Raw genomic sequence first — 15,146 nt, forward strand, 5'->3', positions numbered from 1 at the left:
AATGAAAACCAAGTTCCCCCTCCTTTTCCTCCTCCTACCCCACCCGCTCCTTCATATCAATCGGCTTCATTTCAAACTCCAAATTTAGAGGAACTCCATGTCCAGCATGGTGGAGGAAACGTGAGAGGTCAGGCTGATTCACCCCCCAGGCCGTCCACCTCCTCCATCTCCTCCACCTCCTCCAACATCACGACCGTGTCCCGCGATCGGTTCAACAATCTACAAAAGCTACATGAAGCCCTACGCCCACCAATGCAAAGGTCACTGCTCTGTGTGTAACAACCCAGATTGCACTGAGCAGGAGCTCAAACCCGTAGCATGCAGCGACTGCAACAGGATGTGTTGTACGGCTCTGTGTTTTGACAGGCACAAGGAGCCTAGAGAAAGACCTTTGGGTGAAACACATAGCAGTATATGTGACACAATCAAAAGATTTCGTTGCCTTTGGACAATGACAATAAACTCTTGAATTGAATTGAATTGAATTGAAGATATCAGAGTTGCAACAAAATTATCACATCTCATAATCACAAATGCCAGCGGCCTAAATGCAACATCTACGAAGAGAAATTAGACTCTGACGCCGGTGATCACCTCTGCTTCATTCAGCTTTTGTCTCCGACTAGAGATCATGCAGAGAAATTGATTTTTTATGACTTTGAACGTTTTGTTGTTCAACAGAACGTGCACAAACCTTTTCTTGTCTGCACCAAAATGCTGAGTGGCGTGCGGTGGATGTCTTATGGTTTGAACTGTGTCAGGGACTTTCTTTTGCATTTCAGGAGGCCCATGTACCTAAACAGTGTGTTTGTGGCACCTCTTCTGTTACAGATATCTCAGTGGGAATTCGTAAGATATAATTATATGCCGACGATGTGCTTCTGTTTCTATTCAATCCAGATGTTTCGATATGTTTCGCAACAGATAGCGGCTGTTCTGGATGTGATTGGTTGCTTTGGTCATTTTTCGTTTGGAAGCTCTTATTTTCTTCTATTTTCTTGAATTTCCCCAGTGTGGGATCAAGTCTATCTTATCTTGTGTTGAACTGTATGCTTGCCTATAGTCAATTTTCACACTGAGCTTCAAAGTTCAGTTTTGCCTGTGGTGACAGCAGCTGGCAATGTCTGCTCAACGTCTATTTACAAGCTGATCCTGGATCCTGAAGTCATATGACATCAATTTCCTTGACAACTGGACAAAAGTCCATTTGTTGACGTAGATAATCGGATGTGATCGAAAGCTCCAAAACAGCTGCTAAATGTATGCTGAATTTACAATTACTGTTCCTAAACCCATTATTTCTTTGGATGACCCTCGAATTTGGTTAGAACCTAAACATATAATTGTTTCTGTGTACCATGAGCTCCATTGGATGCTGCGGCAGAAGTGAGGTTCACACGTTGGTTCAGGGTGGCGATGAATTGTCCGATTCCACCATCTAAATAATTACATGAGAGGACAGAGCGGTGGGAGGTTATACAGCTGTATGGATGAGTATCTTAAAGTCACAATAAAATAAATATAATGTACATCGCTATCAGAGCAGGAAATCCAAATTCATCGCTAGTCCTAATCTAATTCATCATCATCAATTTGTCTTTTTAATTTATGTTATTTATTCCATGATGGATGGGCAGTGCAATTCACAATAACGTGTCAAGCATCAAAGCTATATACAAGCTTGTGGTGGTAGTGTAATTTTTATACACTAATAATAATAATTAACTTTATCCTCAAAATCTTTATGACGATATTGTTGTTGCTGTTTCTGCATGGAAATTTTGTTGTGAACCAGGAGAATATCAAATACAGTGTGTGTTAATGTGTATTCACTTACTTGCAGTGACATTTCCAGAACCGGCGGTGATGTTGGGGTTGGTACCGATGCTGATCCTGTTCTGGTTGAGGGACACACCTTGGATATCGAACCCGCACCTGATCACATCGCCTTTCAGCATGACTCGAATTCCAGTCACTCTCTAATGAGGTAATATGACATTTAACAGCAGAGTTTAGGTAAAAAGATACGTGTAATATAGTATTCACACAGAAAACACAGAGAAAATCATTTTAACTAACATTTTGGGGAAAAATGCTCAGCATTCAGCAAAACATTGTTATATTTATTTGATATGCCATTCATATGGCATTTTCATGTCAATTATACAGCAACTATATGGATTCATACTAAATAAAGTAAATACAAATTCCAACCATAAAGGTAAAAACAACAGTACAACTTACAGTCTCCGCTGGCATGAACATGTTACTACCGTTGTTTCTGCTCAGTGTCCGGAAGAACGTTGCATTGGCTGAGCCGTTATGTGCACAGACGAAAAGACTGGTGCTGCCCTGAGGAAAGAATCAGTGGGTTTAAAAAAGATTAGTTAACTCTCTTAAAGCGAGGGGCAATCAAATTCCAACATCACAGACTAGCGACTTTGTTATGTTTGATTAAAAGTGATTAAAGTTACGAAATGTTCCAGACAATAGTTAACTTTCCTACTTGTTTTGTCTGTTGTGGGTTGACCTTCATGCTCACCTAGATGTTTTTCAAGTATTTGTGCACTATTATGGTTTACTTCTGTTTCCTTGTTTGCATTTGTGTTTCATGCCTTTGTTCATGTCAAGTTATTCCGGAAAGTTTTCCACATTGCACAATGGGCTTCATGTGACCTTGTATTTGTGTAAGACACTCTGGTTTGTTATTTCCGTGTAATTTAAATGACTTGAAATTATAACCTGAACTAACCTGCAGTAAATTAACTGCATGAGGAAGCTGGCAGTAATATAATAATTTTTCTGTTGGTGGTTTAACTTTTTACAATTATACATTATCCTCACAGATAGGCAAGTTTTTATTGTATCATATATCTATCTTATCTGTGATCATTTCCAAAAAAGTTAGATATCTGGCACCCGTTTGTTACCTAGTTTTTTTTTACTAGTTTTTTAATAGTTTGAAAATTGTATTTCAATGTGTGTTCTGAAGCATGGAGCTTTATTTTACCCAATGCTGTTTTCTTTACAACCTTTATTGAAGATTCAGGCAGTCTTATCGGCACAAAATATAACATATAAAGTCAATAAATGTCACATGACATATTTAACGAGCCATTTGTAATGAATCAGGTCAATAAAACCTTAAATAAAGAAGTAAGTCAATTTACTTTTACTACGAGAGCTGTGATATGCTCTTGTCTGGGTGCCATAAAATATTTGCCAGGTATCTGTTATTAGCTTACCACTAGTATTTACATTTCTATGGCTGTGGGAGGGGAACTTGACGCTGGAAATTTTTGACTTTACAAGACAATGCTTGTCAAACATGGTCTCTGTGAATCTGGACTATTTTATACGTGATTCCGCATGTTTAAAGTGGCAAGAGCGACAGTTATATAAAAATGCTTGATTTCTTATCCATACATCTGTAAGGGTGGCTCCCATAGCAACGTATCCGTGAATCAGTAAATCAGTGAAATAGTTGGTGGTATGCGACTTGGTGCCGTAATACAGTTACATAGTCCTCACAGGTGATCGTACCTGGAGCACATCATAACACATCAGTGTAGCTTCAAAATAATTTAAAATTTTTCATTTGAAGTGAAGTCAAAATATTTGCTCTGCCAAGGGTTGAAGGTCCAAGTAACAAGCTTGAATGGTTAGACAGGTTTTTCAACCAAACCCTTGGGATGTTAGTCGGATGTCAGTGTATTTGTAGAGGAAACCAAGCTGAACCAAAGATTACAACCCAAATAACCATAGTTTAAACTTTATTATTATTTTAGATTAAGTGGACAATTAGATATCCCTTCAACAAATATTTTACACTCACATCTGTAAGGGTGGTTCCCATAGCGACGTATCCTGGGGACGGAACGTTTCCCCTGAGGTCGACGGTCAGGTTAGTGCTGTTAGGAGTTAATAAGGACACAAACAGGCAGGTGCCGTTTGTAGATGGATCGCAGTCGGTTGGGTCGTCCAAACAGATTTTATGGGATCCACAACCATCCCGAGTGATGTTCACCTGGAAGACACACACAGTCATTCATACACCGAGTCACAAGAGTAGACATTTCACATGGCTTGTGGAAGAAGCAAGTTGAGTTTAAGAGCTAAGCAACCAATTTACAGTTACAGTTGGTTTACAGGCGACAAGGAGCCTGTGCAGGGTGCTGTATAGATACCAATGCATTATATTGCATTTGGGGAATTGTAGTTTCCAGAGTTTTCTTGATGTTGACTCAAAATGCAACCTCCATGGCTGTGAAGAGAGGCCAAAAACTGCAGCTCGTCAAATGACCAGACTGGTTAGACCTCCATGGTGCCAAATCTGCAAAAAGTTATGCTTTGATTAACAGTGTGGCTGCTTTGATTGACAGCTGGATGCCATTACAGACGGCTTGTTTGTCATTCAGCCCACTGATGATCCACAACTTTGCCAATTTTTATATTAGCCGGAAGGCAGAAGAGGCAGGACTGCCAACATGGTGGAAGCCAGCGCCACAGATTTTCAGTTTCAAATGGCTCTTCAGAAACCCGTGGGTCCATTTTCTATATAGTCAGTGTTAGAAATCGGTGTCTTCTACAGCGACGTCTGTAAATATAAAGTGTCATTCACTTTAAGATGGGGGTTTATGGAGAGTGACTCAACCTGGAGCCAGCCTGACGTGGCCGTTTGAGGTGGCAGTTTTTGGCAGTTTTTTTTTACTTAATTTCACAGTCACGGAAATTGCTGCTTGGTAGAAACGTGAAAAAAGGCTCTGTCTAGAAAATAGTGTTTGTTCTGCTTGTCCACTCTGGGTGGAAGATAGTAACATCTGTAGATATAAAGTGTCACTCTAAGGTAACAAAAACGTAACGATTCTTATTTTCAGATGATTATACACAAATAAAAACACAGCTGTGAATATTATATTCCATTAAAGCACACTGGACCTTTAAATAAAATCACTGAAGCATGAAGAATAAAAACATGAGGTGTTAAAACTCAGTGGAAAGTTAGTTGCATGTCTGAATGCCAAATGAAGGTTTTGAAAGCAATCCTTAAACTAATAAAGATAACGGATACATATGTTTGAGGCACAAAGCTGAGTACACAGGATTAAAGTGAAAGAAAGCAAACCTGTCTATCATTGGAAAATGACAAATGAGACGTCCCTTGAACGCCTGACGCCACAAAGACGGTCAGTGTAGCAAACAACGCGATCAATCGACCTTCCATTCCTGATAGGAGAGCACAAAAAAAGCGTTTAAATAAATATTAAAAATCTGATTTTAAAAAAAAGGTCTAATTTGGGGCGGTCGGTAGCATAGTGGGTTAAGTGTTAAGTGGCCGCCCCATGTGTGGAGGCTATAGTCCTTGCTGCAGCTGGCCCCCGTTTGAATCCCGCATTGGACGGCCATTTACTGCGTGTCACTCCCCCTCTCTCTGCCCCCTGCTTCCTGTCTATCTTCAGCTGTACTATCATTAAAGGCATAAAAGGCCAAAAACATAATCTTTAAAAAAAATATTTTTAAAAAAGGTCTAATTTGAGAGTTTTTCTATTACCAATACACTAAACCTAAGATGAAATCTCTTATATAAGTAAAAATCTGTATGAATAACTGATTTAAACACATTTTAACAAAGTGTGTGATTGTATTTCTACTAAGAAAACACATTTGGTTTAATAAAAAAATATATAATATATTATTTTGAATTATACACAAAGAGGATATGTTTTCAGAGATTAAAATGTACTTTATCTGTGAATAAATGTAAAAAATAACTAAGTTTTTACAGCACAAATTCATATAAGTCATGAAACAGAGTGATACCCTTGAGATACAGTTAGAAAACACTCGTAATCAACTCATAATTAAGATGTTTTTGTCTTTAAATACACTTAAATTATCATAATTAGAACAGTAAAAAAAAAGATTCGTCCACTTCCCCTAAATCAGTTACTATAACTTAAAACTTAACCTCATTGAACTTTTAAAAATAATCAAAATAAATACTTAAAATGAAGAAACACAAGTGATTCAATCCAAATATAAAAATTAGTTTTGAAGTTTTCCCTTTTTATATCCGAGTCTTACCTGAGCTGTGATAGTCAAAGTTCGTGTTGAGGTGTGCAAATGTTCTCTGTTCAGCTTCTTCTGCCCCGCTGTGAGCAAACAATCCCTGCAGTGATGATTTAAATCAGCGAACTGATGCTGAGTGGGGAAGAGGGAGGTGATATAGCATCATGAAGAGGGGTGTGGCCTTTGTACCTGCCTGGAAGGTATGTAATTCAGGAAGCAGTTTCACTGAAACAAAAGAGGTGGCCGACCACTGAATCAACGTGTCAACTCAACATTTGAAAGAAGGTTATTGTAGTTCAAACTTTGGATTATACCTTCGTTTGAACAAATGTTTCATTTATATTCACATGAACTCAAAACTCAAGTTCTATTCCAAAGTTATCATTCGAAACAACTCCACTATCTGGTATAATTGAGATTACTTGCTGTTTTTTTAAGCACATTAGTGACTTCAGGTGATTTCAGATGTGAGATTCACTCGTCACATCACCTCGTTGTTACTCATAAATAAGAAATCTCTAGAAGAATGTCATGAAGTCGTGCTGGTGGTAAAGAGTCAGCTGTTGGGATGAAGGACCTGTGGTAGAGCTCCTTCTTACATGGTGGGAGTAGCAGTCTGTTGCTGAAGGAGCTGTTTAAGGCCTCAAACAGTGTCATGCGGGAGGTGAGAGGAGTTGGACTTCCTCTGGAGAGTCTAGAGGACAAAGCTGGACCAGCTAGTCAGAGTCCTGCACACTCCAAAGGACCTCAGTAAGTTGTAACTTCTCGAAGGTGACAAGTTGTGTCTGGAGTCTGATGTGTGTACGGTAAAATGATGTAATAAAACACCTTAAACCTTAAAGGTGAATTCAATAGTACTAATATCCTTTTTCCCGTAACATTAGAAGAACTTATACCGAATTTATGCTGGTAAAAAAAAACAACCACACCTCAGTTTTACAACACAACACATGATTAAGTGTCACCTGCTAAAAATGTTCTGAGGCCAAACAATATTCTGGTTAAGGCTGTGTAACATTGTGATCATTCCTGTGGAATCAATTGCCCATGGGTTTTTTTTTGTTTGTTTTTTTATAAGGAAGTTGTGTGGCGTTTCTCAGAAGTTGTAGGCTGTGAACTAACTGATACGTCCAAGAAGGAGTTGCCCACATTGTGTTTTGTCACTGATCCATGGTGAGACATAAAAGCAGACAGACGCGTCAGTTTACTCGATTTTAACCCGTCTGAATGTTTTTTTTTTGTCCTTAAAATCAAGTTAAAGGCCCAGAGTGTCAGATTTAAGGAGCTCTATTTACAGACATTAAACACATTAAAGATAATTATGTTTTAATTTGTGTTCAACAACCTGTGTTTCTAGCCCAAACCAGTCAAACATGAAACAGAGTTTATCTTTCACGCTGAGTAGAGGAACGTCAGGTTTTCATTCGACACCTACGCCTGGATGCCACTAAAGTTTAATGTGCTGCTGTCGCTACTGATCTTTTTATGGGTGATTTATTTAGTTTTATGAAAACTCATTAATGAATTGGCCAAAGTTAAGATGCATATCGGGGGGTATCACGAAGAGCTCAATCAGAGTTGATCTTTGCACTGTGCATGTGTGCTGTGTTATAAATATAATGGATGTCTGTGCTGAAATATCTCAACCACGACTGGATGGATTGAACATTCACAATGCCCCGAGGAGGCAACAGTTTTACATTTATAGATTTAAAGGTCCACTGTGTCAGAGTTTGGGGCAATATAATATTCATAAATGTGGTTTTATTAGTGTATAATCACCTGAAAATATAAGAATTGTTGTTTTTTATATCCACAGAGTCCGCCTTATAGACAGTATAAACAAAAATGTTGATTTTCTCTGTAAGTGTGTAAATGTGCATACAATTTCTATGAAAACAGTTTATACAGCTTTCTTGAGCATGAGTCAGCATATAATTGAGACACTGTTCTGTCTATGTGATATGATTTCATGAAACTCTTCCTCCTTCCTTCTATCAGAACATTGTCGTCACAAGTGACTAATAAAAATCCCAGATGTGAATCAGCAGAAAAAGAAAAAACAACGACATGGTGGAAACTATCTATGAAGCCAATTTCCTCGTGTCGCTGCCATTTTATCTTTTGAACTGAGATGTGATGTGAATAAAAACCTCCTAAAAGGAGTAAAAATATTCACGTCGTACACTCTTATACTAGTGTCTTGTTTCACATTCAGAGCGTCAGAAAAATATAAAAATGAAACTTAAGATAGGATTGAGTCGCGCCTTAAAGTATTAAGATAAGTAGTACTCAGCATCACCTTTGATAAACAGTCATAACTTACACAGGAAATACTGTTTTATAACTTATTAACTTCACCTCTGCGTCCTCGACTGTTTTATGAGAAATTGACTCAGGTTTGATGTTTGGTGATTTTGTGAACATTAAGTTTAAGAATCGATGATCTCCTCAGAGACAGCATCTTAACGAGTACATACTTTTTAAACAGCGACACTTCAGTTACTCAGAAATCTCACACGCACACACTCAGGTATTCACGGCTTTTCACTTTATCTCCTCGAATCTGTCAGGTCAACAAATCCGGGCAGCGCCACCCAACGTTGAACTGAGCAGAGTCTGAAGTTCTAACAAGAGTCTAAATAAAATCAAATAAAATCAGAGAAGAAAATCCAACCTTTAGAAACAGGAAGTTTATTTTACCTTTATGATTAGAGCTTTTATTGAGTTATTAGTTTGACTTGTTTTATTTTACTTTATGTTTGAAAGCGCCACAGAAGTATTGATATCCTTCACTCAGGTAAAAGTACTAATACAACACAAAAGTACTGATACCATGCTGTAAGAAAGTACTGCAGTTTGTCAGAATCATCATAAATTGCATTAATTAAAGTATTAAAAGTACCAATGAAGTACTAATGTACTCATGCAGACTGTTATACTTCTATATATCGGTATTTTGACTCGTGTTGATATAAAATCAGGATTTTGTGGTTGTTGTTGATGTGAAGCTCATTTGTTTGTATAAAATCTAAAAAAAATAAATAAATAAAATCCAGTCGAGTCAAGAAAAAAAAAGAGTTGCAGCAGTTTGATGTTTTCGGATAACTAATAATTTATTTGATCAATACATACCCAGCACCGTACAAAATATTTACCCCCGTATAAAAATACAAACATATAAAAACAGACACCAGACAGAGTGAACAGGTTCAGGTTACCTGAGGTAACACACACACACACACACACATACACAAACAACAACAACAACACAATGTACAGATATAAAAAAAAAAATGTAGTTTTTACCCTGAAACACCAGAAATATAAAAACAGACACGGAGTAGAAAAAACATGAAACAAATATTTAAAGGTTTATCACATCGTTAGATCATTATTATAATGAATTATTATAATTAGAACTATTAGCAGCCTCTCCTCTGTATTTTACGCTTTAATGCCATTATTGGCACGACAGTTAGTGCCAATATTGACGTTAAAGCACACCCTTGAATGTAATATTGTGATTATACAACAATTAAACATCCTAAATAAAATATAGAATCAAAATGTTTCATCAAATTTACAAGCAGCAATGGTCAGGCCCTCGCACATGTGCGCACGTCGAAATGTGCATAATATCGGTCTTGATAACCGCAAGAAGTTTCAGACAGCTCTGAGAAGGTGCTTCCTGACGGTTTCTTCTTTGAATCTTTTTATGGATCGCCACGCCCACACCGTTTCCTCAAAATTCATAATTTTGATAACTTTTACTCAGGAAGTCTATGTGAACACACCTACCAAGTTTAAAGTCCATGCAATGAAATCCCTAGGAGGAGTTCGTTCAAATATGACCCCTTGTCAACCAGGCCGAAACAGCAAAAATAGTGATTTTCATTCTTAAATATCTGGCTTCCTGTTCATTGTAGCCCATTGCTCCAAGAGACTTTTTTGTAGGTCCTGTCATGTTCTACAATTCGGCTGAGGATTCATAACTCTGTGTCCAAAACTGTGGCGGGGCTGTTCCAAAGAAAAATTCAAGGGGGCGCTATAGAGTTAATAGATCATCAACGCTGCCGATTTTTTTGAAAAAAAAAAAAAGAGACTCCATTGACTTTTGGGCTGATTTTCAGGCAAAAGTGTTCGGCTCCAAATAAATGTACGTCTTTCTTGGGTCAAGTGTGCAAATTTTCTGAGAAAGTTTATGTTGTGAAACAAGATGCTGGATCCAAGGTGCTTTGTTAGATAAGAACGAGGTGTTTTGATCATTTTTCAAAATGCAGTTTAAAGGTAAATCATCGCCAAACTGTTTTCCAGAATCTGAACTCCTGATCTGTTCTTCTCAGACATCAACGTGGCTGGAGAACCCAAACCTCACAGGTCAAAAACCACCAAACGCTCAGCTGGCGACATGTACAGGTGAGTCACAGCAAGACGAACGTCACAGCTGCTAAACTGCACTCATCAAGGAAAAATTCCACCTGTCTTGACAGATTTTTGGAAAGCATCAACAGTATCGTCTTCGTGTTTACTCATTCAGAACTCCTCTCTGTCTTCTTTTTAACAGCAGCTCCTCGTTTGAACTCGACTACGACTTTCTGAGAGATTACGTCAGGTGAGAAAAATGTGTTTGTCGCTCGTCAGTCATGTGAGCATCTTCCTGTTTGTTTTGCACAGCAGTCACTCTGTTTGTCTGCACACTGTGTGTGCGTTCCAGCTTGGCATTAGTTTGAGTGACTAGAGGTTGAAGTACCAGGATACAGGCTGCCATTAAACTTAAACACTAAGGTGCAGTGGACAAATGAGAAAGAAGTAAGTAGTCACAAATCAAACAAAGCCACATTATCTGGTTCCAGTTCTTTTAGTTGTAAGCTTATCTGATTTTCATGAGCCACAGCTCGTTGAGTAATTGTTAGATCTGAAGGTGGAAGGCATGAGAAAACTCACCAGCAACGTCTTTCATAATCAAATGAACGTTTAGTCTGTAATTAAGCCAAATGGCCAAATGTTCTCTGGTTTCAGCTCCTCTGATGTGAAGATCTGTTGCTGCTGCACTTGTTTTTCATTTCACTTTATTTTTTCATTTCAGGTTGTTAAACATTTGTGTTTACAAGTTTACATGGGAGCGTTTTGTCTCTGTCACACTCAAGTTGCTCATTCAACACTCATTCTTCTCTTTTCTTTGCAGTGAAAGTGGACGAGCTGCAGACCTTCTTCACATATACATAGAAAAGTTGGTTACAGCTGATTTTAGTTTTGGCTGCTGGTTCTAAAAGTTACGGAAACACAGTATAGTAATATATAATGTAATAGTAATAGTTGCATTCCACTATTACTGGAATACTTAATGGAACTGAGCCGTCCTTACTGTCCTACATAGAAATTGGTATTGGTACCGCCTCCAGTTTCAGAGTGTAATACCACTGTGGTAAATATGGACAGTTTGTATTTGTTGTTTAACAGCCAAACATCAAGCAAGCTCACCAACAGAAGACATAGCAGCCAGCTGATATTACTCACTAGTCCAACAGCAGTCAGTCCAGCTCGGCGTCTGTCTTTCAGCTTTTTATTTCAATAAGCTCTCGCCAACCCCTAAAAGCGAGTCCCAGATTTACTCTTGTCCGGTCATGCTCCTTTTCTCTTCTTGGCTTCCTCTCCTCTTCAGTCTTTTCTCCTCTGTCATTATGTCCATAGAGGCTGCTGAGCCTGGTTACATTGCCCAGCTCCAATTCTGGCACGACATCAGCTCTGCTCCTCAGGCCTGAAAACCTCCTTATGTCAGTGGTCCAAAATGCCTGTGGAACAACCACCAACACCTGCCGCAGTGCTCTGAGCTTGCAGCCCAGCTAACATGAGCTAACAGCAGCTACAGCTGGCAGCAGTTTACTTCACTGTCCATCAGGGAGTTGAGGCGGAGCGGCCGGACATCAGAGGGAAAACCAGAAAACATTTTCTCCAATAAAATATGATCCAGTTTCACTAAAATCAGTGAAATAGTTGGTGGTGTGTGACTTGGTGCCGTAAAACGTTACATAGTCCTCACAGGTGATCGTACCTGGTGCACATCATTACACATCAGTGTAGCTTCAAAATGATTTAAAATTTGTCATTTGAAGTGAAGTCAAAATATTTGCTCTGCCACCAGTTGAAGGTCCAAGCAACAAGCTTGAATGGTTAGACAGGTTTTTCAACCAAACCCTCAGGATGTTAGTCGGATGTCAGTGTATTTGTAGAGGAAACAAAGCTGAACCAAAGATTACAAACCCAAATAACTGTAGTTTAAACTTTATTATTATTTTAGATTAAGTGCACAATTAGATATCCCTTCAACAAATATTTTACTGTCACAGTGCATGTAAGTATTAAAATATAATAACTATTATGTCTTGGCTTGGGTTTCCCATAACTGAGCTACTGCCAAGATACAGCTAAAACTTGTTCAACCAAAGTCTGTACATTTGCAGAAACTGCTTGTGGTGCCAGATGGGCAGATCTAGATAAAGTGCAAAACCAGAATTTTCAGCACCTTTTCTATAAACAGGCAATGCTGGAACATAAGCAAGTGGTTGGTAGATTTCCTTCACTATAAAAAATACAATTAATCTACTAAGTGCTGAATTTTAACATTCTCAAAACAAAGTTCATCTTGTACCCCAGTCACTAAAACCACAAGAAGTGTTTGCAAATAACCTGAATATCATTAAGTTTTTAGCTGTCAAATTGTAAAAAAAAAAAAAAAAAAGAAGATGCCTGAGACACACGTATGAATAAGGTGTGTAAAAACATTTTATACATAGTTTGTTGACACTCGTGCGTAAGTCCAGCGCATAAGCTTCACTTCATTGTGTCCAACTGGCCACAGCTTCCTCTGAGACTCTTAGGCTCTCAGCATGGTGAACAGTGCGAGGACACTCAGCAGGATCGGCACAGCTGGCAAGGAAAGATGCAAAAGGAGTTTATCAGGAAAGGTTTGTTCATTATTCTTTGTGTGAGGATGAGGCATTTATCAGTTGGGTAAAGTTATTGTAATAACAACATAACATATTGTAACAATCTGTTGTCTGTTGTACTCACAATTGGCAAAAGATCATTTTATTGTCCCCACTATTATTTGTGTTAGCTATCAAGTCTTTGGCAGAGGCTTTTAGCTACATGCCTCCTGTTACAGGTATCTCAGTTACCATTGTACGCTGACGATATGCTTTTATTTCTTACCAATCCATAGTGTTAGAGCCATTTTTATGTTTTGTAGGTTTTGTGCATATTTGTACATTTAGATTTAATACTATATGAAGATATTAATATTTGTTGAAGAATTTTGAGTTGATTTTTAGATAATAAGAATATTAATGTGCACATGCTATAATGTGATGCAATATGACTGGCTGTTGAGGTTAATATAAAAGCGTGAGGACGCATGAAGGACCGCTCGAAGCCTCGAGCCATGGAAGCATCACAGTCTTTTGACCGTCACGGCACATTGGGATAATTTAGCTGTTAGGAATTCATCTTTTGTTTTGTATTGTTTTAAATTTCAGTAAAAAAAAATACAAACCACAAAGAAGGATTCAAGACCTTTATTTTGTGTACGTGTCATGTGTGAAAGAACCTCGAGGTACAAGGCTTGTGAGTGAGCTCGCTGCACTCACATCAAAGTCAAAAGACTTGCACAAAGCCACGAGGGTAGGAGAGCCACGACGGAGCTAACTACTGGGCTAAGACAAGTTCAAGAGGCTATTATGCTACCGTAGCTTGGTAAGAAGACAGAACCAGCTGAAACCAGCATTGAAGTTTGAGGAAAGTTGGTGACCTTGGATGCAACGTCGGCTGAAGCAGGTTTTGCCTGGATCAGGTCTGATATTTTCTCCTCATTCCTATTAGCCTGCTAGCTAAAGGAGAAAAGTGAAAGTGAAAGTAAATGCCCACAGGATTTCCAGCTCAGAAAGTCATTGAATTTCTGCCAAATGATCCTACACATACAGTAACTCTTTTTCACAAGTGTGAAGTGTGAATTTATTGGAAGAGTTCAGAAGCTGTGAGGAATTTGTGAAATTGTCACAGTTTATGTGTGGAGATATACCAGCAGATGCGTCTGTTGACCAAAGGAGGGCGCCAAAGCCTATGGAAAGGGCTATAGAGGAGAAAATACAGAGGCTAAAAGGTGAGAGAAAGGGAAAGCTGACACAGGTAACCAAGCAAAAGAATGAGATAGAAACATTGAAGCAAGATGAATGCAATGTTGATATCATAAAAGAAGAAACTATGTTGAAGTTTGAAAGATGTTTTGGAGAGTATAAACATCTTAATGAAGAATTAAGTGAAGATGATCAGAAAGTTGATCAGGAGACATGTGAAAGCAGACATGCAGAATTAAAGGCATTCATACAAGAAACAAATGAATGGATTGCAGAAATTAAAAGAGGTTATCAAGATGAGGAAGATGGTGTTAGGCCTCAGGATAGTGTTTCTGTGGCCAACTCAGTTACAAGTTGTGCATCTCAACTGTCTAGCACTAGCTCAGCGCGGTTGAAACTTAAAGCAGAACGTGAAGCACTGTTAGTAAGAACAGCGGCTATGCAAATGAAACAAGAGCTTGAGCAAGAAGTGCACTTGAGAGTGAAAAAGGAGCAGTTGCAGATTGAAACTGAGCTTGCAGCTTTGAATGCCAAATTAAAGGTTTATGAAGAATTTGAAGATGCTCAGGGGTCTATGGATGATTATACAGATCCAGTAACAAGGCCCAGACCTGGGTCTAAGCATTTGACTTGTAGAAAAGAAATGTTTACAAATGATCATTATGAGCGTCATGGAGCTAGTAAACCTTTGCCTGCTATCAAGCCTAAGGCAGCTGCACCAGTTGTTTCTTCAGTCAGAAGAAAGTCTTCCTCAAGGCATACGATTGACGATGATTCTACTAATGACCTGTATCAAGTATTGCAGCGTCAAAACGAGGTGACTGAAATGCTCATCAAGCAACAAAGTCTGACTCAACTGCCTCACAGAGACATACCAGTGTTTACAAGAGATCCTCTGACATATAGGTATTTCATAAGAGCCTTCGAGCATGCCATTGATAG

At 38.5% G+C, this 15,146-nt stretch overlaps 1 protein-coding gene across 1 annotated transcript; it reads right to left on the reverse strand.

Moving 5' to 3' along the window:
- Positions 1 to 954: 954 nt before the first annotated feature.
- Positions 955 to 5,224, reverse strand: LOC109137057 (putative ferric-chelate reductase 1). Its single transcript, XM_027289492.1, has 5 exons — positions 5,126 to 5,224; positions 3,836 to 4,027; positions 2,245 to 2,352; positions 1,838 to 1,979; positions 955 to 1,438 (listed from the first exon to the last, which is right to left on the reverse strand). The coding sequence occupies exons 1-5, from the start codon at positions 5,222 to 5,224 to the stop codon at positions 1,332 to 1,334; spliced, it is 648 nt and encodes a 215-aa protein (XP_027145293.1). The 3' UTR covers positions 955 to 1,331.
- Positions 5,225 to 15,146: the final 9,922 nt, after the last annotated feature.

The sequence above is a fragment of the Larimichthys crocea genome, chromosome II (assembly GCF_000972845.2).
Source record: "Larimichthys crocea isolate SSNF chromosome II, L_crocea_2.0, whole genome shotgun sequence".
NCBI lineage: Eukaryota > Metazoa > Chordata > Actinopteri > Sciaenidae > Larimichthys > Larimichthys crocea.

Excerpts from the sequence above, each read along its gene's own strand:
- LOC109137057 (XM_027289492.1), bottom strand. The coding sequence starts at position 5,224 with ATGGAAGGTCGATTGATCGCGTTGTTTGCTACACTGACCGTCTTTGTG. Across the intron at positions 2,353-3,835 it reads TGGGAACCACCCTTACAGAT|GGCAGCACCAGTCTTTTCGT; the intron begins GTGAGTGTAAAA and ends TTCTTTCCTCAG. Across the intron at positions 1,980-2,244 it reads TGTTCATGCCAGCGGAGACT|AGAGTGACTGGAATTCGAGT; the intron begins GTAAGTTGTACT and ends TTACCTCATTAG.